The sequence below is a fragment of the Lolium rigidum genome, chromosome 1, assembly GCF_022539505.1.
Source record: "Lolium rigidum isolate FL_2022 chromosome 1, APGP_CSIRO_Lrig_0.1, whole genome shotgun sequence".
Classification (NCBI taxonomy): domain Eukaryota; kingdom Viridiplantae; phylum Streptophyta; class Magnoliopsida; order Poales; family Poaceae; genus Lolium; species Lolium rigidum.
The window spans coordinates 292,609,276-292,634,124 of NC_061508.1; the positions used below are offsets into that span (position 1 = coordinate 292,609,276).

General features: G+C 45.6%; 2 protein-coding genes across 2 annotated transcripts; one reads left to right on the forward strand and one right to left on the reverse strand.

Annotated features, from left to right (window-relative positions):
* The first annotated feature begins 15,601 nt into the window (after positions 1-15,601).
* On the forward strand, positions 15,602-17,475 carry LOC124696061 (zinc finger A20 and AN1 domain-containing stress-associated protein 8-like). The gene is made up of 3 exons (XM_047228847.1): positions 15,602-15,720; positions 15,829-15,871; positions 16,624-17,475. The coding sequence occupies exon 3, from the start codon at positions 16,635-16,637 to the stop codon at positions 17,136-17,138; it is 504 nt and encodes a 167-aa protein (XP_047084803.1). The 5' UTR covers positions 15,602-15,720; positions 15,829-15,871; positions 16,624-16,634; the 3' UTR covers positions 17,139-17,475.
* Positions 17,476-18,298: 823 nt separating this feature from the next.
* On the reverse strand, positions 18,299-24,145 carry LOC124683933. Its single transcript, XM_047218348.1, has 12 exons — positions 23,950-24,145; positions 21,114-21,325; positions 20,816-21,013; positions 20,642-20,713; positions 20,436-20,531; positions 20,275-20,354; positions 20,119-20,194; positions 19,832-20,042; positions 19,559-19,752; positions 19,377-19,482; positions 19,187-19,276; positions 18,299-18,987 (listed from the first exon to the last, which is right to left on the reverse strand). Exons 2-12 carry the CDS (start codon positions 21,315-21,317, stop codon positions 18,299-18,301), a joined length of 2,016 nt encoding a protein of 671 aa, XP_047074304.1. The 5' UTR covers positions 21,318-21,325; positions 23,950-24,145.
* Between the last annotated feature and the right edge of the window lie 704 nt (positions 24,146-24,849).

Consider the following 24,849-nt stretch of genomic DNA (forward strand, 5'->3'; position numbering starts at 1 on the left):
GCGCGGGCCCCCCCTGGGCCGCGCCGCCCTATGGTGTGGGGCCCTCGGGCCTCCACCTTACTTGACCTTCTGGCTCCGTCATTATTCTGGGAAAATAGGGCCTTCTGCATAAATTCCGAGGATTTTCCTGAAAGTTGGATTTATGCACAAAAACGAGACACTGGAGCAGTTCTGCTGAAAACAGCGTTAGTCCGTGTTAGTTGCATCCAAAATACACAAATTAGAGGCAAAACAATAGCAAAAGTGTTCGGGAAAGTAGATACGTTTTAGACGTATCAACTCCCCCCAAGCTTAGCTTATTGCTTGTCCTCAAGCAATTCAGTTAACAACTGAGCGATAAAAGAACTTTCACGAACACATTTGCTCATATGATGTATATATTCTCATGCAATGGCTAATACTCAAGCAGTTCATAATGAGATACATGCAAATAAGATCATCTAACAACTATGTCAATCACGGAGAGGTACCAACAACTAATAATAAGCATCATGAATCATGTATATAAGCAGGATTGCAATGTTCATAAGAGAGTATGATAAAGTGGTATCTCGCTTGCTCGTATTTGGTTGGCAAAACATAAATGCCCGGGCACCTCTCGGAGTTCATAGAAAGACTAGAAGTAGTGATTGTCAAAAGATAAATGCATCAAAGTTATACCACAATCAATCATATTTTGAGACAAGCATATTATACTAAGAATGACAGGTTGTGCTCTCAAGATAGTGCTCAAAGAAATAATGGAGACACAACATAAAAGTAAAAGATTGACCCTTCGCAGAGGGAAGCAGGGATTAACATGCGCTAGAGCTTTTCATTTTTATAAAGACAGGAGTAAAATCATTTTGAGAGGTGTTTGTTGTTGTCAACGAATGGTAATGGGTACACTAACTACCTCGCCAACCGGACTTTCAAGAGCGGCTCCCATGAATTATTGCATATTTATTTGGCACTCCTTCCAACCTTTCTTACACAAACCATGGCTAACCGAATCCTCGGGTGCCTACCAACAATCACATGCCATGAAGGAGTGCCTTTAGTTTTATTATGATGATGACACTCCCCCCAACCTTTGCTTACACAAGCCATGGCTAACCGAATCCTTCGGGTGCCGTCCAACAATCACAAACCATGGAGGAGTGTCTATTAAGTTAATTAATTCGGGACTGGGAATCCCATTGCCAGCTCTTTTTGCAAAATTATTGGATAATCGGATGTGCCACTAGTCCATGTGAGAGTCCGTCAAAAGTAAATGACAAGGTTGAAAGCTAAACACCACATACTTCCTCATGAGCTATGAAACATAAACACAAATTGAGAAGCATTTTGAAGGTTTTAAAGGTAGCGCATGAGAATTTACTTGGAATGGTTTGAAATGCCATGCATAGGTATTTATGGTGGACACTCGGAATAACTTGGTTTTCATGTGTTTGGAAGCACGAGCAGCGTTCCCGCTCAGTACAAGTGAAGGCTAGTAATAGACTAGGGAGCGACAAATCAAGAGAGCAGTAACTGTCATAATCATGCTTGCGGCAAAATAAATTAACGGAGGCATAAAAGTGATACAAGAACTCGAAGCAATATAGATCATCGAGGCTTAATTGACTTTTTGTTCAGTCATATGCATGCGTGAGCATGTGCCAAGTCGATATAAATGAATTATTCAGAGGAGGATACCACAATGCCATACTTACTTATGAATAAAACAATGCAAGCAAACATCCATGACATGCTACTCATATTAATAAATTGGAGCTAAACATGAGAGACCATAAACTACTAGACTTTCTCAAATAACATATACCTCACATGAACCAACTAAGCATGCTCACATGGATGAGTATATGTACAAAAATGAAAACAAATAGAGTTCATACCAGCCTCTCACCACAATCAGATTGTCGTAGATCGTCATTATTGCCTTTTCACTTGTGTAGCTTGGATAATATGAAATGAAAACCACGCTCCAGCCACCGAAGACCATTGAACTCATAAAGAACTTTACAAACCAAAGAAGAACAGCAAATATTTTTGGTGTTTTCGAATTAGAAACAAGAACAAAAGGAAACAAACAAACAAAGCAAAATCTTTTTGGGTTTTCTTATAGCAAACTAGCAATAGCAAATAAAGTGAAACAAATGCAAGAAACCAAAGCAAACAAATGGTGAAGAGAAACAACAGAAATATTTTTGGTCTTTTTGTGTTTTGGGAAAGAAACAAAGCGAAAACAAGAAATAGCAAACTAAAAGAAACACATAACAGCAGGATGGCAGAAATCTGCCAAAACCTAACAGCAGTACAGAAATCGATTTTTACAAAAATCTTACGTTTCTCAGATCGAAAAGTGTTCAACTAATGAAAGTTAGATAACAACCTGGGGAACCTGCACAAAAATTGGCAGCTCAAAATGACGCTCTGGCTATTTTTGAGAATTTTTACGGTAACGTTCCAGAATCTGTTTTCAGGCAGCACTTCCCCAAATATCATCTTCCTCTCATTAGAAAACCACTCAAACGAACAAAACAAGTATGTGCAAGTATCCAGCAACCATAATATGCAAAGAATGAGTGATGCCGGTATACCTCCCCCCAAGCTTAGGCTTTTGGCCTAAGTGGAGTTCAATCCCATCGATCCCATGAGGTAGTGTCTCCGTAGTATGACGAAGATGGATCGTATTCCGGGTATGTGCTAGAAGAAGCACCCGGATACGTGACGGTGTGGTCGTAGGAGGCCCTGGCGTCCTCGGAGTCATGTTGCTGGTGGAAGTCTTTTATCTTCAAATGCTCATCCACTTCCTCCTTAGTGCACGACCATGATTGCCTGTCAATACTGAACAAACCTGGTTGGGGAAAAGGAATTTCCTTCTCATCCCCGTCAGAAAACAACATTCTATAGACCATATTATCTAAAGTAGAATCAGCGGTAACAAAATGATGACTCTTCATAGCAGCAATATCAAGTTTCCTAGGGGCCAATGGCACATCATTAGGATCAATAGGAAGATTTAGATATGTTAAAACGCGCAGTGCGATAGTTCCTCCAAAAATAGGCCCCCTGGTAGTTAGGCGGCGAGCAATAAGAGCACCAAGGTGATAAGATGTCTGACCAGTAAGTGCAATATTCAAGAAAGCAAGATGGTAACTAGAAATGTTGCTAGTGTTCTCCCTACCAAGAATGCTAGTAGCAATGTAATATGCAAAATACTTAATGGCGGGGAGTTGAATGTTCCTTATCTTGCCACGCTGAATGGTGCGACAATCATCATCGGTAATCCCTCGATAGAGCTCCAACAAGTCCCGGGGGTTGTCATCGATCCTACTTGCTGTACCTACAGGGATAATATCCAATGCACGACAAAAATCCTCCAATTGCATAGTAACAGGATTACCATAGATCCTGAATGCAACCGTCGGCTCATATTGTTTGTTGTTGAACTGGAAACTCTCGACGAAGATTTTGGTGAGCATGTAATATTGCTCCCTTTCATCGCCCACATAGGTGGTTAACCCTGCCCTGTTGACAAGGGTGAAGAAATCCTCCAATATCCCTGCATTCCTAAGAAAATCATAGCATGGAAAAGATGAAGCATTAGGAGCCCCGTTGTCCTCTTCGGGCGCGAAGCTAGGCGCGATGATGTCTTCATTGTATGATCGCCTAATCCGGGTGGCGGCCCTAGAAGGCCTCCCGGTGCTGGTTGTCCCTTTCTTGAACAACTCTCCAAAGTTGAACTTCTTCATAGCTTCTCAAGGAGCAAATGTGCCAAATTTCAGCAGGAAATCTGGGCTGAGCAAAGAGATCGAGAAATCTGGAGCTCTGGAGCAAAAACGCGAGAGAGAGGAACTTGGTACGAGTTTTTTTCGGGAGAGAGAAGGTGCTGGGAGAAAGAGATGACAAAGTGGGGCAAAGGGGGGCCCACACCACATGGTGGCGCGGCCACCTCCTTGGCCGCGCCGGCCTGTGGTTTGGCGCCCTCTGGTGCCCCACAGGTCATCCTCCGGTGCTCCCAGTGCCTCGTCGAAAAATAGGACCAACGGTATAATTTTTGTGAATTTTTGAAAACTTTGAAAAATGCACATTTCCGGGTATTTAGTTTATTATTATCGGCCAGGAAAAATTTTGAAATCTCCAAATAACTAAGGAACTTTGCAAATTAAAAGTGCTACAACAACTAGAGCAAGTGGAGGAAGAAAGATATGTTGTTTACCTCCTCTATGCATATAAAAAGTATTCGTTAACAAGGTTGATCAAGTCTTGTCACCAAATAACTTTTTCATAGCATAAGAAGAAATAAACCTCAAATCAATCATGTTACCTTGAATTGTATTGATATGGATCCAATCACGAGAGTTTGATATTCTTCTTTAGGCTCATATATAGGACAATCAATAGTTCCCACTTTGATAGTTCTCACATTAGAAATAGTATTAACTCCACACGCTTTCTCAATCCTCTTGGGAAAATAAACGGTATGCTCCCTATCATCAACATTGAAAGTAACCTTTCCTTTATTGCAATCAATAACAGCCCCTGCGGTGTTAAGAAAAGGTCTCCCAAGAATAATAGACATATTATCATCTTCAGGCATTTCCAACACAACAAAATCAGTTAATATCAAGCGAGTTAGTAGTAACTTGAACAGGAACATTCTCACATATACCAACAGGAATAGCAGTAGATTTATCAGCTATTTGCAAAGATATATCAGTAGGTATCAACTTATCTAAGTAAAGTCTCTTATAAAGAGAAAAAGGCATAACACTAACACCGGCTCCCAAGTCACATAGAGCAGTTTTAACATAATTATTCTTGATAGAACAAGGAATAGTAGGTATCCTGGGTCGCCCAACTTCTTTAGTATTTTGCCATTGAAAGAGTAATTAGCAAGCATAGTGGAAATTTCCTCATTGGGGATTTTCCTTTTGTTAGTAACAATATCTTTCATATACTTTGAATAAGGAGGCAATTTAATAGCATCAGTCAAAGGGATTTGCAAGAATAAAGGTTTCATCCAATCGCAAAATTTATTATAGTGTTCTTCTTCCTTTGATTTTAGTTTCTTAGCAGGAAAAGGCATTTGCTTTTGCACCCAAGGTTCTCTTTCATTACCATGTTTCTCAGCAATAAAATCTTCTTTAGTATACTTTTTATTTTTAGCATGCTTTTCAGGTTCTTCTTCAACCTCTTCTTTATCAGGAGTATCATTCTTATCATTATCATTATCATTATCATGTTCATTACCACTTTCAGTTTCAGCATCAGAAATAGAAATACTATTAGGATCATTAGCAGGTTCAGAGGATTCTACAACATTTTTATGTTTCTTCTTCTTTTTCTTCCTAGAATGAGCACTAGGTTCAATGTGTTGAGAATCTTGTTCAATTCTTTTGGGATGCCCTTCAGGATATAGAGGATCCTGGGCAGAGACACCACCTCTAGTTGTTACTTTATAAGCATGTTTCTCTTTAGAATTATTCCCTAACAAGTCATTTTGCACTTTAGTGAGTTGATCAATTTGAGTTTGAATCATATGAAAATGTTTAACAAGCATCTTAACATCATTGGAGGTTCTCTCCACAATATCATGCAATTCACTAATAGCTCGAGAATTTTCCATTAAATGATTCTCTACTCTCATATTAAAATTTTCTTGCTTAACAATATAATTATCAAACTCATCTAAGCATTGTGCAGGAGGCTTCGAATACGGAATATCTTCCCTAGTAAAGCGTTGAAGGGAGTTTACCTCAATCATGGATGAAGGGGGAATTATCTCACATATATCTTCTATGGGGGGAAGATTCTTCACATCTTCAGATTTAATACCTTTCTCCTTGAGAGACTTCTTGGCTTCCCTCATATCTTCATCATTCAATTTAATTAAACCCCTCTTCTTCAATATTGGCGTTGGAGTTGGTTCGGGCGTAGTCCAATCATCATGATTCCGGCTTATTTTAGCCAATAATTCTTCAGCGTCGTCTGGAGTTCTTTTCCTGAAAACACAACCAGCACAACTATCCAGGTATGCCCTAGACTCAATGGTTAGTCCACTATAAAATATATCAAGTAAATCATGCTTTTCCAAATCATGATCAGGCCGAGCTCTAATAAGAGAGCAAAATCTCGCCCAAGCCTCGAGCAATTTCTCTTCATCTCCCTGGTCAAAATTATAAATTCTCTGCAAAGCAATATGTTGAGCACTAGCAGGAAAGTATTTGCGGAAGAAAACATCAAGCAGTTCTTTTGGACTTTTAATAGAATTAGGTGGCAAATTATTATACCAAGTTTTAGCGTCATCCTTTAATGAGAATGGAAAGATTTTAGCAACAAAGTAAGTACGCATCTTGACATCATCAGAAAACAAGCTACTTAGAGTAGATAACTCGAGTCATGTGTTCAACGAAGCACTTTCTTTTTCGAGTACCACAAAAGGGTGTTTTCTCAACAATAGCTATATGAGATAGATCAAGAGAAAAATCATAATCTTTATCCCTAATGTTTATAGGAGATGTGGCAAATTTAGGATCGGGAGATAGTTTATATCTAACGAAGCATGTTCCGCAAGCAACTTTTTAATTTTTCTTGCATCAGTAGTAGCATTGCATTTTTCAATAAAATCATCATTAAGCTCCACATAATCTTCCTCAGGATCATCACTAAAATAATCAAGTTCGAGTGAACTAACAGGTGTAGTAGCATTAGGAGTTTCAAGTATTTTCAATTTGTCTAGACCTAGCAATTGTAGCATCTAGAAAGGATCCCAATGAACCACTATCATCAAGCACAGCAGAAACATTATCAATATTATGAGAGTTTTCAGATTCAGCAGAAATACCCGCATTTCAAGCATGCGGCGGTGAAACAAGTTTATCAATCACAGATGGTGAATCAAGAGCAGCAGAGGTATTCAGAATTGTACCTTTTCTTGTAGTGGATGGTAATATGGCAATCTTAGTATCGCGAGGTTTACCCATGATGGAGAATTTGCAGCGAACAATATTAATCCAAGTGAACTTCCAAATAAAGCTATGCTCCCCGGCAACGGCGCCAGAAAATAGTCTTGATGACCCACAAGTATAGGGGATCGCAACGAGTCTTCGAGGGAAGTAAAACCCAATTTATTGATTCGACACAAGGGGAGATAAAGAACACTTGGAAGCCTTAACGACGGAGTTGTCAATTCAGCTGCACACTGGAAACGGACTTGCTCGCAAGAGTTTATCGAGTAGTAACAGCTTTATAGCGATGAGCGAGTAGTGAAATAACGAGCATCGGAGTAACGAGAGACAAGCAGTAGTGATTATAGTAAACGAGCAGGATTAAAATACCGTAGGCACGGGGACGGATGACGGGCGTTGCATGGATGAGAGAAACTCATGTAACAATCATAGCGGGGCATTTGCGGATAATAATAAAACGGTGTCCAAGTACAAAGCAATCAATAGGCATGTGTTCCATATATAGTCGTGCGTGCTCGCAATGAGAAACTTGCACAACATCTTTTGTCCTACCAGCCGGTGGCGGACTGGGCCTCAAGGGAAACTACTCGGATATTAAGGTACTCCTTTTAATAGAGTACCGGAGCAAAGCATTAACACTCCGTGAACACATGTGATCCTCACATCGCTACCATCCCCTCCGGTTGTCCCAATTCTTGTCACTTCGGGGCCATTGGTTCCGGACGACGACATGTGTATACAACTTATAGGTAAGACCATAAACAATGAATATCTTGATGAAACAATAACATGTTCAGATCTGAGATCATGGCACTCGGGCCCTAGTGACAAGCATTAAGCATAACAAGTTGCAACAATATCATCAAAGTACCAATTACGGACACTAGGCACTATGCCCTAACAATCTTATGCTATTACATGACCAATCTCATCCAATCCGTACCATCCCCTTCGGCCTACAGCGGGGGAATTACTCACACATGGATGGGGGAAACATGGCTGGTTGATGTAGAGGCGTTGGCGGTGATGGCGGCGATGATCTCCTCCAATTTCCCGTCCCGGCGGAGTGCCAGAACGGAGACTTCTGGCTCCCGCGACGGAGTTTCGCGATGTGGCGGCGTTCTGGAGGGTTTCTGGCGACTTCGACTTCTCCCCGTGCGTTTTTAGGTCGAGGCCGATAAGTAGTCCGAAGGAGGGCGTCGGAGGCCGGCCGAGGGGGCCACACCACGGGGCCGCGCGGCCCCCCGGGCCGCGCCGCCCTATGGTGTGGGGCCCTCGGGCCTCCACCTTACTTGACCTTCCGGCTCCGTCATTATTCCGGGAAAATAGGGCCTTCGCATAAATTCCGAGGATTTTCCCGAAAGTTGGATTTCTGCACAAAAACGAGACACCAGAGCAGTTCTGCTGAAAACAGCGTTAGTCCGTGTTAGTTGCATCCAAAATACACAAATTAGAGGCAAAACAATAGCAAAAGTGTTCGCGAAAGTAGATACGTTTTGGACGTATCAATGCTCCGCGCCCTTCTAAGAGGAAGAGGCATGCTCCCTCCAGCCCCACCGCAAAACGCGCCCGCGAAGTGCTCAGCACCGCGGCAACTCGGAAAGCGGAGGCGGAGAAAAAGCGGCTCAAGCTTATTGACACCAGCAACAAAGGCCAGCCCGACATCCAGCAGTTCTTCAAGCCTTCCGGGTAAGCGCTTCGTTTCCGGAATACAAATTCTTCTGTTTTCACAAGTAAACCTTACTTAGTTGCTATGCTTTTTCCTTTTACTGAAGTTCCGAAAGCCAGCCCCCAAAAGCTCCAAGAGTCCTGAAGAAGAAGGTCAAGCCGTCTCCGGCTTCAGTTCCTGTCACATCTCGGAGTTAGAATAAGGTTCCCACGCCATATCCTCATCCTGGTGATGCGCCTTACAGTAACAGGGGCCGATTGGATTTGTTTGTTCGGCGGATATCCTGGAATCTAGTTGATTTTTGTTCGTGTTGGTGTAGTTTTGGTTTTTGCTCTTCTGATCTATGATTGTCATTATTGGTTGTGGTTGATCTATTATTCTCATTATTGGTTGTGGTTGATTCTCTGGTGCAATAGTCGGACAACTTTCCCATCAATCTGGTACAACAAGCTTTGCTACAAACAAGATTTGCACTGCTCCGGTGATGGAGGGGCAAGGTCGGAGGCATGCATTTGGTTCTATCTACTGTCTATAGTAGTCGCTAGATGGTCCAAAGATCTATATGTAATTCAATGAATAAGGTCCTCGCTCCATTGATGGAGCTAGTACCAAGGGAGGGGCATGGAGTTTTGTGTCCAGCGAATCTCATGAAATCTGGTAGATTTTCGTGTTCGCTAGTCTAGTTTCATATTTGTCTCTTTCGAGCTACGTTTTCTCGTTATTGATGATGGTTGCCACTCTAGTGTGTTGGTTTTTTTAAGTGTACTACTGTTGATGATTGGTAAATCCGTTAAGTTTTATTTTGCGAAAAGGAAATAGTGCCGGCTAGAGGTGGGCACAAAAAACCAATGACCAAAAACCGAAACCGAAAAGACCGAGATCGAAACCAAAAAGAGAAATCAAAATACTGGTGGAAAATTTTATGGACCAAATTTAGTTTAGTCAATTCGATCATTTAGTTCCCAGTGACCGAATAGACCGATCGTTATGTGAGACCGCTCCAATCTCTAGAACCGTGTGGCGTGCATCAATTGTGTTATTGTTGTATGTCGATCAAACTGGTATAGCATGGTTTTGCTTTCGTTTGGTATCGTTGTACTTGTATATCGATCAAACTGCTATAGCATGGTTTGGCTTTTGTTTAGTACTGTTGAATGTTTATTCTTGCCAATTGATAAGAATATATGCGTTGAAAAAATGCTTGAAATGCCACTCGAGTGCTCCTGATTTTACGGAAAATGCATGAGCTTTGTGTTGAGTGTTGACAACATCGACCAAACTATTTGGTCATGATCGAATCTGAACGCGAATCATTAGGAACCCGAATTTGTCAGGTAGTAAAACAAGCAACTTAGCTCGGTCTTCATTTTTTCATTTTTGCGGGTAGGCTCTATCTTGACTGAGATCGACTCCGAGCGCCGGAAGCCAGGAAAGAAACATACTTCGTAAGAAACGATGAGGTGAGGCAAATTGGTACCGGATTGTTGAAATGATGTGATGCCCTCCAAAACTTGTACACACGGACAGCGGATCGTCGCTCGCAATCGCATGATTCAGCTTCAGAAGAAAAAAAATTCGCACTTACTCAAGGTGCAATCAGGCTTGCGCGCGTGGTCGTGTTGCACAGCCGAAAGGAAAAGCATCGGCGGAACACACCTAGCCTTCCTGATCATGACCACGTGGACAACACCAGAGCTCCATCCGTACGGACGAAACTGCGATCCAGCCACGCAAGTAGGATAAACACTGCCGCGTGGGAACCACGTACGGCTCGGCTCGCTGCGGCGAACGGCGGGGCCGGACCCAACTGAGACGCTGACCACCTGCCGAATGAGCGAGCTAGCATAGCAGGAACGCACCAGCGCGTATGTGCCGACCTGCGGCCACGGCCAAAAGCAGCGCGTCGCCCGTGCCTCGTTTTACCTGCCAGACATCGGACGGCGCAACAGGGACACTGGCCAGCGATGAATTCCGGGCAAAATTTATTTTGACAAATCTGAGATTGTGCAAAACTAATGTACTCCGTATCATCTGATCTGAAACTATTTTAGAATCTAACCTCTGAGTTCGGCGTCATAGATGATGGAGCCGAAGTTGTGCATGAAGGCGCCAAAGAAATTTGATATGAGATGGTTTCTCTAGTTCGGCGCCAAAGAGCACGTTGTCCACCTCCTTTTGGTGCCAAAATCCTGTGGCGCCCATCTTGAAGATGTTTGACGTCAAAAGCAGGGGTTAGATTTTGAAATGGTTTCACCAAGGATCTGATGAGACATTAGTTTTGCCAGAGGAACAAATTTGCCAAATTGATGGAATTTCGGCGTAACACTTGATTGATCTATCTCCGCCGTTTCTTCTTTCGTGTAAAGAGTGGATTGGTATACCCAACAGCTAACTTTGGGTAGTCGCGCGTGATGTCAATCTTTCCGGTTAATTGCTGCCCAAGATTGAGAGATATAAGAAAGAACGTCCCCTTTTCTATATGACCAACATGCCAGCAAGGCAACAATCACTAGCTATAGAATCAAGCCGTCAAGGAACGAGCTAAGCTATGTTCTGGCGACGACAAACAAAATCTTGGTAAACTTGATATTCAGATATGTAACATTGGTTGTTTTATAATAGACAACTTTCTCTCGATTATAAGATATAAAAGTAGGCTGCCTTTGTTCTAAGCACTTCCCCGATTTACTTGTTGCACAACGGAGGGAGCAGAACATAAAAAAAAAGTCTGCATTTGATTAGAGCTAGCAACAGACAAAAACCACCCTTGTAGTTCAAAGTGAGTATTTTATCTATATATTCATGAAATTATGAAATTTTAAGGATTCTCTATTTTATAGCCAATACATCATATAAGAGAACATATCTCATCTCGGCCAAGAGAGGTGTTGATAGTATTCGCTCCGGTTTGATTCTTATCATACGCTTAATTCAAAAGATGTCTGGAATTAATGAGTGGAAAATTACATAATAGAATTATAAATATCTACCCTATTTGGTTGGAAACCTAAATGAATTAGCATGAAAGGGGATTCAATGCACCACCACAAGTAATGAAGTTCATTTCCCTCCTCGACCCCTCTCCTAGCGCTATAGTAACTTGAGAGGCCACCTAGGAATACCTGATCGATCAATGTCCTCTCTACAGGAATAGCCAACCGGAGATGGAGTAGGGTAGGCGCCAAAGTAGATACGTCGAGTAGGTTCGACGGTTTGCCAGTAGAGGGCTTTTTCCCAATAGATGGAGAGGAGTTTTGGATCTTGGAACCCAAACTTGCAGCGTTCTAGGGTTCCTCCTACTCGCCTTGGTGCTCCTCTAGTCAGAGCTGGGGGTGGAGAGAAGGGCCACCGTCCCCTTGAATGAATTTCTGCTTGTTGGCGACCTTGTGATGAATGTGGTGAAGCCACTCATGGCCAGCCATGGAGGCATGGTTTAGAGGCTTTGCGATGAGCTGTGATGTGAAGTGAAGTTACTCCTGCCGACCATGGTGGCAAGGGGTAGTCGAGAAACGACATGGTAACCTCTACATCGATAAGGTGTTGGTTCTGCCCTCCTATGGTGAGGGCTGTCGGTGCAGAGCTTCATATCTTGCAGGTTCAAGTTTTTCTCTTCTTCCAAGCTGCCATTTTGGCGGTGTGAGGCTGGACCAAGGGTTGCTTCTTATGCTTCATCTAGAGCTCTGCGAGAAGGCAAGGGTGACGGCGCCCTTTGGAAGTTGCGTGTTGTGGAATTCCCAAGCGAAGGCATGCATAGTCACCGACGCCATCCATTGCATGCGACACCACTCCACGTTGATGGAAATTCACAATGGATTGCCTTGATGACGTTGGGACTCCAAAGTAGAGTGTTGTAGTCAGCAAAGAATTTTTCCCACGAAGGTGACTCAATGGTTTATATCGAACTCTCGAGAAATTGGAGCAGAGTTATCTTTTTTCCTCTTTTTCTAGCAACCCTGCAAAGTAAAGAAATTTTCCATGTGTCCCCAACTCCACCGTGTGGTTGTCAAGCACAAGATTTCGTATTAGAAATTGTAAATAAAATATATAGTAAAAGTAAATCAAAATAAATAAACAAAGTAAACAAAGTAAATGCACTAGAGATATAGTTGTTTTTGAGTTTTGTGTGTGATTAAGTAAACTAAGTATTTTTGTATTTTCGGATTAAAATATTGCTGCAAGTAAAAATTAAGATAAATGCAATGGAAAGATGTTTCTTATGATTAAAATCGGACCAGGGTTCATGGGTTCACTTGTCTACTCCTTTTTTTTAAAGTTGTAGTGCATAATAACAATTCATCAATGAGATAATATTGGTGGAACTTCAGTTCGTGGTTGATAAGCATTCATATGAGCATCACATCCTAACATAGAGATTATGCAACACATTTCTCTTACACTCCACGATAAAGAGAAAATTCTCAACAATCTTGGATTAAGAATTAACAGAGCATAGTTAAAAGTACTTTGACATGATGTTTGAATATCAAATATGCCTAGTGAGGTAGCAAAGGAAAAGGCAAAAACATAATAGATCAAGAATTTGTTGTCATTATTCAATCACTAAAACCATGCTACTCCATCTAATACACACATCTCCTAACACATGTTTTGCATACAAGTGGGATCATAACCAATACTTAAGAATGAAGTACATAATATGCATGTATCAATACATCTTGCACATAATAGGTTCCAATCTCATATAACAATATCATAGAATAAAGATCCACCAAATATGAATTACATATATGACCATAATCATGTTGGACAGCTCATATGGTACTAAGATCTATGAAGAACATAATAAAAATAGATCAAGCTACTGCCACAAACTCATAGTCCAAAGGTGGACTACTCCGCCTTCATCGTGGTGTTGATGTGGAAGACATTGGAGAAGGTGGAGATCCCTCCGGCGGTTGCTCCGACGGAGTTTTCCCATCCAATCTTCTCTGTTGCAACCTCCATTTTCGTGTTTGCTATTTCTGCGGCGCTCCCTCGAGGAAACCCTGGGGGGATCATATATATAGAGGTGTTTTAGGTCAAACGAAGTCGGTTGGCGCAAGAAGTGAATCGGACGGTCGATGGCGAAAAGATTGGTGGTGGCGCGTCCCCCTTGCTGGGCGCGCCACCAGGTCTATTTTGAGCCTCATGCCCTTCCTCGTGAGGTCCAGGTGCTCCAGCTGCTTATCGTGATAAAATATTGACGTCCCCAAAATTATAGCTCAATTTGACTCCATATAGGTCCTTAAAAGTGAAAAATACGCAAAATAGAGTTTTCCTGTTCTACAGAGTTATAAGCCAAATAAAGAGGCTCATTGGTGTTGTGGGTATACTTTATGGGTATGCCAATGACATGGTCAAGATCCGGCAAGCCCGGGTAACCCACATATGGTGTTGTGGCATATGGCCTACCGGGCGGCCCAGTTGTTGTTGATAGAAGATAGATGAAGTCCAGCCCAGGAAAAGGAGCCGGATCCCAACCGACCTATGCAAGTAGGCGGATCCATGGAGGCCCATGAAGTATCCGGATCCATGACGGCAAGATTAGATCTAGGTGGATCCTTGACGTGCACGACAATATATATTCCATAGTTAGGCATCTTGTATTTCGGCTAGGATTCTCCGTGTAAACCCTAGATCCTGGCGCTTAAATAAGCCGGATCCTGGAAGCCCTAGAGGCACAACCACAACTCATTGTAACAATGCGAAAGCGCCCAGATAATTTTAGACAAGCAGCAGTAGGCCCTGTCCTCGAGCAGGTGTTCCGAAGCTAGGTAAATGGCGTACCACCATCCCGAGTACTCTCCGCCCTATGGCCCCTACTTCTTCCCCCTCCGTGAGGATCCCTCCTCCGGGGTACCGTCGAGTAGGCAACGACAATTGGTAAATCCACATAAATCAATATAAGACATGAAAATAACATCATATATGTTGCAAATATGTGAAAATAAAGTGCAAAGTTAATATATGCATTTTACATGCATTACACGCTCAGTTGTTGCCGAACTCCCTCATCCCCTAGATGTGGATGATCATAGATCTCGGCGTGGAAGTCAACGCCGGTGCCACCCCAAGTGGTTTAGGCCCTGCCGGTGGTGCTGGTGTCCGGGCCTTGATGTGTACGACTACCCGCGATGAAGACGAAAGACCCAATCGTGTTTTATGTTTATCGTTCATTTTGATAAGTCTAAGGACTGGCTTGTTATTTCCCTTTTCTCTATGATTCTTGATGTAAATCTGTAGGCACTGCATTACTAATGAAGTTTCCATGCCTTTCGGAACCGTTCCCCGTGCAAAAAAGAGAAAAAACAAGTAAGTCATGTACATATTTTTCCCTCAAAAAAATCCATGTACATATTTTTGTGTGGATTTTAATTTTACTCCATAATAGAATGAGAATTTAATTTAATACGAATCCAACGTATCAAATCAGAGGGAAACGAAGATTCATATCATATGTTATTATTACCACAATTTTGTTATGCGATACTACAAACAACCAAAATTGAGTAGACTTATACTATACGATTTTAATAAGTAGAATCTAATTTTCTTGATCTTGACATTTATGATTCCACGGTTTGTGATCCTACCATACGTTCGTATCTACTCCGTAATTCAAAATCGCGACTCTGACAATTTTGTTCTTAATAGTGTTGAGTCCTTCACCACATATTCTTCTGTTGAAAGTGTATATGATCCTACATCCATCACTCGTTTCTTCCTTACCTAGTGACAAGTTCATGGTCAAATCCCAGTGAAGCTCTTAAAAAAACAGGTCTGAAGAAAACAATGCAGAAATCAGTGTGCTACTACCTGTCTCGAAGAGAATTTTTTCTTCTCAGAAACCAAGTACGATTAGAAAAGCGCTAGGCGGCAATCCAATCCAACGGCAGGGACCGCCACAGCAAAAAAAAAAATCGGCGCGGGGCCCCTGGAGGGGCATTCCCGTCATTTCCATTCCCAGCGCCTCTTCCTCCTCCCTTTTATCTCTCTCCCCACCTCCCCACGTTTCGCCCCCATTTCCAAGCCCACCGAATTGCTCGCTCGCTCGCGATTCCTCTCCCCTCGCCTCCGACTCCTCCCCATCCTAGGGTTCGTACCGGATCGATCTCCAGATTTCAGCCCCCCGGCTCGGCCGCGCTCGGTCGATCCGGGCCGGAATTTTTCTGTGCTGATTCTTGTTCTGTTGTCTCTGTGCAGGGATCGCCGGAGAGGAATCGCGACGAGGGCTTTCTTGTACCAGGTTCGTCCCTCGCCAATTCTTCTGTCTCCGGTGATAATTATCTGTCTGTCTTGGTATGCTCTGTCGGTAGTCTCCGTGCCTTCCATGGTCAAAAGTTCCAATTTTTCTTGGCGGTGATTGCCCTGGTTGCGTAGAACCCGCAGACCAGCCCCGATTTGTTCAATTCTGTATCACTGCGACGAACCGAGAGCGAATTCGGTGCTCGGATGCACAGGCGCCGCGCGCCCTCCTTTACACGTATCCCGTTCGGTGTGCGTTTGTTGCAGCTAGCGTAGTTGATGCGGGCGGCGGGTGCTTTCTTTCTTTCTTTCGCCAAAGTTAGTGCGCAGATATGGCTTGCTACTTTACGGATTTGCTGCCCCGTTGCGTAAAGCGGCGTAAAGTTGGGGCCTTTCTTTACAATTAATTCCCCCCCTGCTCTGTTCTCGTCTGATGCTAGTGTTAGGTGATTGTTAGGCTGCTGTTGGCTAATTGTAAGGCAGGCAGGTTGCATCTTTTAGTACTACCTTCAGTTTGCTATTTGACCATCAAGCTGTTACCTTTTTTTTTAAAAGATGCTTGGTAGAGTAAGTTTACTTTTCTGGGGTAGGATTCATTTTGCTTCTACATGTCTGAAGATTACCTGTCAAACATTTTTGCCTTGAAATGGCTAATTATGAACTGTGCGGTGATTGCTTGATACACATGTGCGCCTGTGCTGTTTACGCTTGCAGACTTCTTCTGTTAACAGTGATGCTATATCTGATTTCCAGTAAACCAAGCCATGGAGCACAAGGAGACCGGCTGCCAGTCCCGGGAGGGCCCCATCCTCTGCGTCAATAACTGCGGCTTCTTCGGCAGCGCCGCGACCATGAACATGTGCTCCAAGTGCCACAAGGAGATGACGCTCAAGGAGGAGCAGGCCAAGCTGGCCGCCTCCTCTTTCGACAGCATCGTCAACGGAGCCGATGCCACGAAAGAACATCTTCTTGCTGCCAACACGTCGGCGGTAGCCGTTGCTCATGTCGATCTGAAGACGACAGTCATTGCGCAGCCTGCCGTTGTTGCTGGTCCCAGCGAGCCAGCCCCCAAAGGCCCAAGCCGTTGCAGCACCTGTAGAAAGAGGGTCGGCCTCACCGGATTCAACTGCCGATGCGGGAACCTGTACTGCGCGATGCACCGCTACTCCGACAAGCACGAGTGCAAGTTCGACTACCGGGCGGCGGCCATGGACGCCATCGCAAAGGCCAACCCGGTGGTGAAGGCCGAGAAGCTCGACAAGATCTAGGTGTGTCTGAAAAGCTCCACGAAACGAAGGTCCCAATCTGTGCTACCTCATCATCGTACGTGCGTCTTTGCTGCATTATCCTTTCATGTTACAATCTAGTTGTTGGGCATCCTGATGCATGGCACGCCTCGGCAAGCTTCAAGGGTTCTCTCACTCTCTGGCCAGTACGAACGGTCTCCATGTTGGCTATGTTGTGTAAGCTTTTATTCTATGGTCGTCTTTGCGAGGCGGCGGACTGTATCGTGGCTTTGCATTTAGCTAGCATCCTGTAATGTACTGTATCGTGTCCTGCTGTCTTACGGTTGTAACCGGTAATAGTAAAACCAGTAATCGTCGATGTCTGTTGTAATGGTGGCCGCCATGATCATCTTCGCATCTGGTGCTTTCTGATCTTGAGACCGCAAAATTGCTGATAAAATTGGCATCATCAGGTATCTTTGCTATCTCCACCAGAAGATAAAAGTTCAGTGTCAGGTGAGATGTTGGTGGAATGCTGCTGGGAGGTTGGTTGGTGCAGTCTTCCCCTACCTTATGGCATGTTGTGAGGTGGCCTGATATCTAGAGAACTATGGCACGTTGTGCTCGTCTTATGTAGAAGCTTGGTCCGACTAGGTTGGAAGATGATCGAAACGTCAGGCAGTGTGGAATTACTCTCTATGTTTGGCTGATGGGATGGGTTTCTTTCTACTTTCTAGGCGCGATCGTCCCTTGTGCTTGGCTTTGACGATCATGCCTTCCTTGGTTATCTACGAATGTGTTCACTCTTGTATCCCATTGTTTTTTGATTCTCCGTTGGCGGCACGCTCCCCTGGATGGATCTGCCATTGAATGTTTCGACGGGCTCCTCCCTCGCTGTCACCAGCAACACTTGGATCTTGGATCTTGTGTCGATGTACACTCCAAATAAACAAATTTCCTAAGTTCATATGTGTATCTTCGAGTTCCCGACCCTCTGTTTTTGTGCATGTTCCAGTGTCCAGTGACAGTGACGCTTCCCTGCAATAATTCGGCACGATCCTCACTATTTCCCGTCTGCCAAAACTTCATTCAGACAAAAGAACGGAAGAATCAACCCACAATGTAATTCTCTTCCACCTCCAAACATTCCACAAGAATTATTTTCTTTTTCTACTTCTAGTCTAGCCTCGGAGAGAAGACTGTCAGGCTCCAAGGTTGAAGTAGACGGTGTAAAATTCATCTCTCAACGTGAACAACGGCTCCAGGAGGAACCCCCTCCTCGTCCCCCTGGCGGCGAAGCTGATCGGGTGGTACCGCCGCAGCGGCTCGGCCCGCTTGAAGCTCGCCGCCTTCAGGAACCCCGCTTCACCGCCACCGCTGCCGCTGCGGCAGCCGACCTGAACCTTGGCGCCTGCGGTCAACACGAAGCACCCCGGCCTGGTCCCGAGCTCCAGAGACACCGACCCCGGCTGCCCGTCGATCCCCAGTACGGCGTTGAACAAAGATCCCGGGCCCTTCTCTGACGACACCGTCAGGCCATTGGTGATCACCATTCCCGGCAGGCCGAACGGCTCGATCATCGCCGAGCTAGGCTCCTTCGTCGTTGCGGGAACCAACCGGAACGTGGCGTGAACGGCGTCGTCGGTGCCGCCTCCTTCGGGCCGCGGCTGCATCGTCAGGGAGGTGGCGATGGTGGTCGAGAGGACGAATGTGCTGCCGCCGGATTCTTGCGTGAGCGTCACCAGCTGGGAGTTGTACGACGAAGGGACAGGGGTGATCCAGTCTGAGATGGCGGCTCCGGTCTTCGCGTCCCAGTCTCCGGTGGTGAGGCCGGCGAGGAGGAAGGGGCCGAACAGAACTGCTTGCAGAGCTGCGTACGCTGGCCGGTCATCTGGACACATATATCACTTAACGTGAGGATGTTACATGAAGTTTTTATTTCAGTGGACTAGGTTAGCAGTATATCAAGTCAAGCTGAAGTTTGATGCACAGAAAAAAAAATCTGTAAATTTCAGACCTTTACTTATATTCTTAGGTTAATTCAAGGTGAAGTTTATCAACGCATAATAAAAAAAATGAAAAACTCAAACCTTTTATTGCTTCTGTTCTCAGGTTAATAGGTAACTGGATTTCCAGATCATCGCCGCTAACCCAGTGCTTGGTGACCGAGAGGAAAGACCCTGGTAAAAATCAAGATTGAGTGAGAACAATCATCTCTGGGGTTCATCAAACATTCAGTACATGGAAAATCCAGTCTTTCTTGCATTCTTGTGAGCCTACCTGGAGATGCTAGTTGCAAATCTTTGCCATTCAAAGTTGCTTTTGCCCCATTCACAGATGTCCAGGAAGGTATTCTCACATTCACCGTCGCGTACTGACCGTTCGTCTGCGCACCATAAAGCAAGCTGACTAAATACCGATCTTTCACAAACATTTCATCGTTGAAGAAGTTTTTGGTTTACCTTTGCAGATATGGAGAGTGAAACTTGAAGATTCTGATCAGACGAGCTGAGGGGTTTCACTTGCTGAGTAACAGTAAGACCTGCAGATTTCCAGTTGAACGTGTTCGGTATGTACTGTACAATGTATAGCGCCGGCTTGCTGCCTTTCTCCTCAAAATAGATCGAGTCCCCAAGCTTTGAGAAGGATTCTATCCCTGCGGATAATAGATGAAACAGTTGAGAACCTTTACATTTCCATTTGCAGGTTCTGAATCTTCACAACCGTCTACTTACCTGTCCCGTAGCAGCACCAAAATGAATCATACTTCGTCCCCCAACCATGGTAGCTCTCTGCCTTTGATTTTCCGGGGCCCTGGGGCAGCATGTAGATCATGACACCAGGATCCCTCCCTCTCTGAATGCTCAGGACACCGTTTATGAGGGCACGCTCGTAGTAGTCGATGTATGTGATTTCCTTTGTCCACCTAAACAGGTGGCGAGAAACCTGCATACATTCTTTAGCACAACGGTTCTTGAAATAAAAGTTCAGTTTGACGGTCATGAAGAGCTAAATCAATCACCTTGAGCATGTTGTAGGTAGTGCAGGACTCCTCATTCTCAGTGGTCAGAGTCTCTGCCAAACGTTTTGGGTTGTACCTGACAACATCATTTCAAACATGAAAATTTTGACACATTGCAGTTGCAAAAACTTGTGCCATCATTCTAGAATTCCTTACCAGAATTCACTGACAGATGTGCCACCGGTTGCATAGGTGTGGGAAGAATTTACAACGTCCAGAAAGAATGTTGCAATGTCCTGTTCCATGTATGTTATCGTCAGTCTCACCTCGATCACAACTTAAAACTCCAGGAATGAATAACTGAAAGAAACTTTCACCTTGTAGAGAGGATCACCAGTAACTTCATATCTCATTTGCCCGCCGACTACAATAGGAATATGCGTATTGGTGTGGAAGCCAGAAAGACTGTCAGCCTGAAAGATAAAACGGAAGAAAGACATCGTCGCACATCGTTGTTCATAAAATGGAAGAAAGATAAAATGGAAGAAACACAGGGCAGCGTAGGAAGAAGCTCTCTTCAGACCTGAGCTGCAAGCAATCCCAGGAAGCACGGCTTGTCGAAGAGATGGGCGAGCACCAAGTGCCTCTGATCATTCTGGTGAAAGAAACGAAGCATATCAGCTTAGTTCAGAATCAGCATCAGACACGGCATGAACACGCATAGCAATGCTAGGAAACGAATTAGTGATTGGTTTACCGTGATGGCGTAGAGCTGGTAGAGGACGTCGTTCATCCCCCCGGTCTCCTCGTTGAGGGAGGTCCAGTGCCGCTCGATGGTGTGCCGCTGGATCACGCTCCTGACGCGGTCGCCGAAGTAGCCGGCCATGGCGACCACCATCTCCAGAGCCTTGCTGTTGCCGGCCACCGTGTACTGGTCGAGTAGCCCCTGCATGATCTGTCATTCCACCGCAAAGAAAAGTTCAGTGTTGCAGCACAACAGAGTTGTTCAGATAGTATAGTTTGGAAGAGGAGGCCGGCGCCGGCCAGGAGGGTACCTTGTGGATGGTGTAGTAGGGCGCCCAGACTGGCTGGATGGCCTCGAAGCGGTCGAAGAACTCGGCGGGGAAGGCGGAGAGGTAGCCCTTGCCGCCGTTGGGCGCCGCCTGCTGGCACGCGTGGAGGGCGTCCACCACGGCCGACATCTTGCCGGCGAGCGTGCCGTTGTGCGTGCTCGCCCACATCTTGGCCGCCGCGCTCATGTAGTGCCCTGCATTGCCAGTTTGCCATGTGCGAGGTGAGGTGCTGCTCCATTTTGGTTCCATCGTCTTTTCAGTTTTAAACTTTATCTGTTCAGTTTCAAACACATTTTTGAACTCATGTTCAGTTTCAAATTTGAAACCTGGACTTATAGCCCAATAGACTGAGTATCGACTAAGACTAGTATGTAGACACGTGCAATGCACGTCTTAAAATCGCTGACTAATTTTAGTAAAAGGAAAAAAACACAGACCACGGTAGACGCAAGTCAAAGCAGTACTCTCTCCGTTCATACAAAGGTTTAACTTTGTCTAGATACGAAGGTATATAGATATGTTTTAACTATAAATTCATCAGTATGTATGTAGAGAAAGTTGCGAACCTTTTTTAGGAACCGAGGGAGTACTTTTTAATGCACACTGCAGAATTTATGTACATATTCATTGTTCACACTTCGACAAACTCAGAAAAAATACAATAACTTTTTTATCAGTGAGACCCACATATTTAGTTGTCTACTCCTACTGTACATTCTCTAATTGTTTTTGAGGGTATACTTTCATTCTAATTCTCTCCCCCATGCCATCTCTTGAGCTCAACACATATTTTCGCTCATTCTGCAACATGGCCCACGGGGCAGCACACATTGATGAGCTTTGGTTTAACAGAAGGGTGGCACGATTGTTCTAGAGTAGTGTGGAGGCAGCTGCCAGCTGTGATGTAGCAACACTGTTCATGACGAATCCGGCTGCAGTCAGCCATTCGATTTACCACTCCAACGGTTAGGATTGATGCTCCAAGTTCAATTCAAAACTTGCACACTATATAGGAGTATAGATATAGATATAGATAAGCCAGTCCATCTAACTTGTTTATGGGCTGAAATCACAGCCCAAAGCTTGCTCTCGAAATTCTTCTTTCCGGGCCGAATTGCGCTGGAACCATCAACACCCCGTCCAACCCTCCAGCCTGTATTATGGTTTGCTGACGAGGCGCTGTTCGAGCTCACGCTGCTGCTGCCTTGCCTCCCGCATGACGGTCGGTGGCGGCGGCGTGAGGGCTTCCCCCTGCTGCCGCGTCCAGACTTGGGAGAAGTTCATGGACCTACGAGAGTGGCCGAGGCACCAGGCGACCGCGTCGTACGCGCGCGCCGCCTCGTGCGCCGTCTCGAACGTGCCGAGCCCAATGCGCTCCTCGCCGCTCTGGATCTCGGTGTAGAATGTCTCGTTCGGACGTGTGCGCACCCGCGGTAGCCGGAGCTCGAGCGGCTGCGGGGAGGCTTCACGACGGAGGTGGAGCGACGCGCGAGGTGAGATGGAGCGGTGGCGAAGCGACACGCGGCTGAAACTTCTTGGATGTTGGGCGCGTGCGCCTCTTTTTTAGCGCGCGCTGGAAGCGGCGCGTCATCTTTGGCGCGCAGGATGGCGTAGAAGCCCGCGCGCGGAAAAAAATTTAGCGGCGCGCCTTCTGGAGCTTCACGCGCCCGCTCCCGCTCTGTACTTCGGCTGGTTTTTTTAAGCGCGCGCATTTTGACGCGCATGTTGGAGATGCTCTTAGACCCTATGTTTTATTCCCACCAGATTTTGTGTTCCATGTGCAGATGATTTTTGTTTCCCGGCCGCTATTTTTTCCCACGGTTACTTGAATTTTGTCCCTTCTTGTTTAAATTGTATTTTCCTAAGCACACTAATTTTGTTCACTTCAAGTTAAAATTTGGTTCCGCCTATTTTCTTTCTGTAGGCTAAATCTCTATGAGCTCCTAGTGTAAATAATTTTTCCAATATGATCTGTTACGTAAATACCTGTTTTTTCATCTTGATTAAGTTCCTGCTCATTTAATATTTATGTAGCAGATGTGTGGAGTTTTTTTTTTTTTTTTGAGAATTCAGACGCGTAGGGATTGAAAGGAAACGTATAGCAGACAAACGTCGGCGAACTGCTTTGCCAAGCATGGAAGTAAATACATGCATGCAGACCTTGTAGAGAAGGAATTAAATACATGCGTGCCACACCGGGGCAAGTGCGCACAGCTGTCCGCGGTAGATGCATGTACGTTCCTACCACGCGCACAGCAGCAGCGTTCCCTTCAACAACTGATGCATGTCTGGACGTTTTTTTAGTCCCACCTCGCTTCCCGAGAGAGAGGAGAACCAACTTATATACCCCAGCCTCTCGTACAACATCATCCGGTGGTTGATCGATCGCCGCGCACTCCCGCAGCCTTGCATCAATGCGTTAACTTGAAGTTGGGCCTCGGTCTGCTAAATGGGCCTCTCGCCACAAGGGATCCTTCAGCGAAACGGAGGCACCAGGGCGTGCGGGCGCCAGGGAGGAGGGCCCATGTACGGTGGGTAGAGGGAGCATCTTACGGGAATTCCCATCTGCTTAACGAGAACGAGAGCGCAGGAATCTCATCTGAATTTCACAGTAATCTACCGCCATGTCAGTCTAACTCTGCATATAGCGTAATGTCCAGGTCAAAAAAAAAAAATAGCGTAATGTAATGATGGCTATCTCCACGGTTATAGGAAAGTGATTGGATATTTGGATGCTCCATAGTCGAGAGCGACCACGTACGAGTGGTAACTGGCACGAGAGTAAGTGACAAACTGACAACTAAGATGGCGTACGTACCGACGAAGTGGCCCCGGAGCTCGCCGTCGGCGGCCTCCCAGCCGCCGTAGGGCGCCCCCGGCGTCGGCAGCCCGGCCTGCTTCCGGAAGCTCCACACCAGCCTGTCCACGTCCAGGAGCAGCAGGTACTCCAGGTTCGTCTGCTGCGCGCGCCCGTACACCTCGTCGCCGGCGTCCAGCCGCACGTCGTGCAGCGACGCCTCCACTAGCACCGGCGGCCTCTGCTGCTGCAGCCCCTCCGCCGACGACGAGCCCACGGCGCCGCCCTTGAGCGCACGGTACAGCATCGCCCAGTCGAGCTCCTCCGTCGCCGCGGCGCCGGCTGTGGCGAGGGGGCGTAGGTCCATCCACGTCGACTCCTCGGTGGGGTTGACGTGCTCGTGGAAGAGCTCACGCAGCCGCCACTCTTCCGCCCCCGGCGTCGCCTGCAGCCGCGCCCGCACCGTGTGGGACGACAGCTGCGTCGGCACGTTCGTGCACTCCTTCGCCGTCACCACCGCCGCCGCCACCATTGCCAGCGCCACCACCACCACCAAAGACGGCCCCGACGCCATTGCTCTCCAAGATGGGACACACTGCTCACTAGCTCAGTGTGGCGGCCACTAGTCTTCTCTAGTGCAACTACCACCCGAGCTTTTATGGGCAAGAATCTCAAGTAATCCCAAAAGCTTTTAACGCCTCAATGGCTGTGCTGTAGGAGTACTACGTGAGCACAGCAAAAAGACAGCGTCTAATTAACAAGTCTCGAGAAATTTTATTGACTGTCTACGAGCGAGAGAGCGAGCGCAGGAAGGAACGACAGGCGCGCGCGGCACGGTCGAGAAGAGAGTAGTAAACACGAGCTTGGCTTATCGGCAATGCTCGATCACGTGCCGCGCTCGCGACACGGCGTCCACTGCTT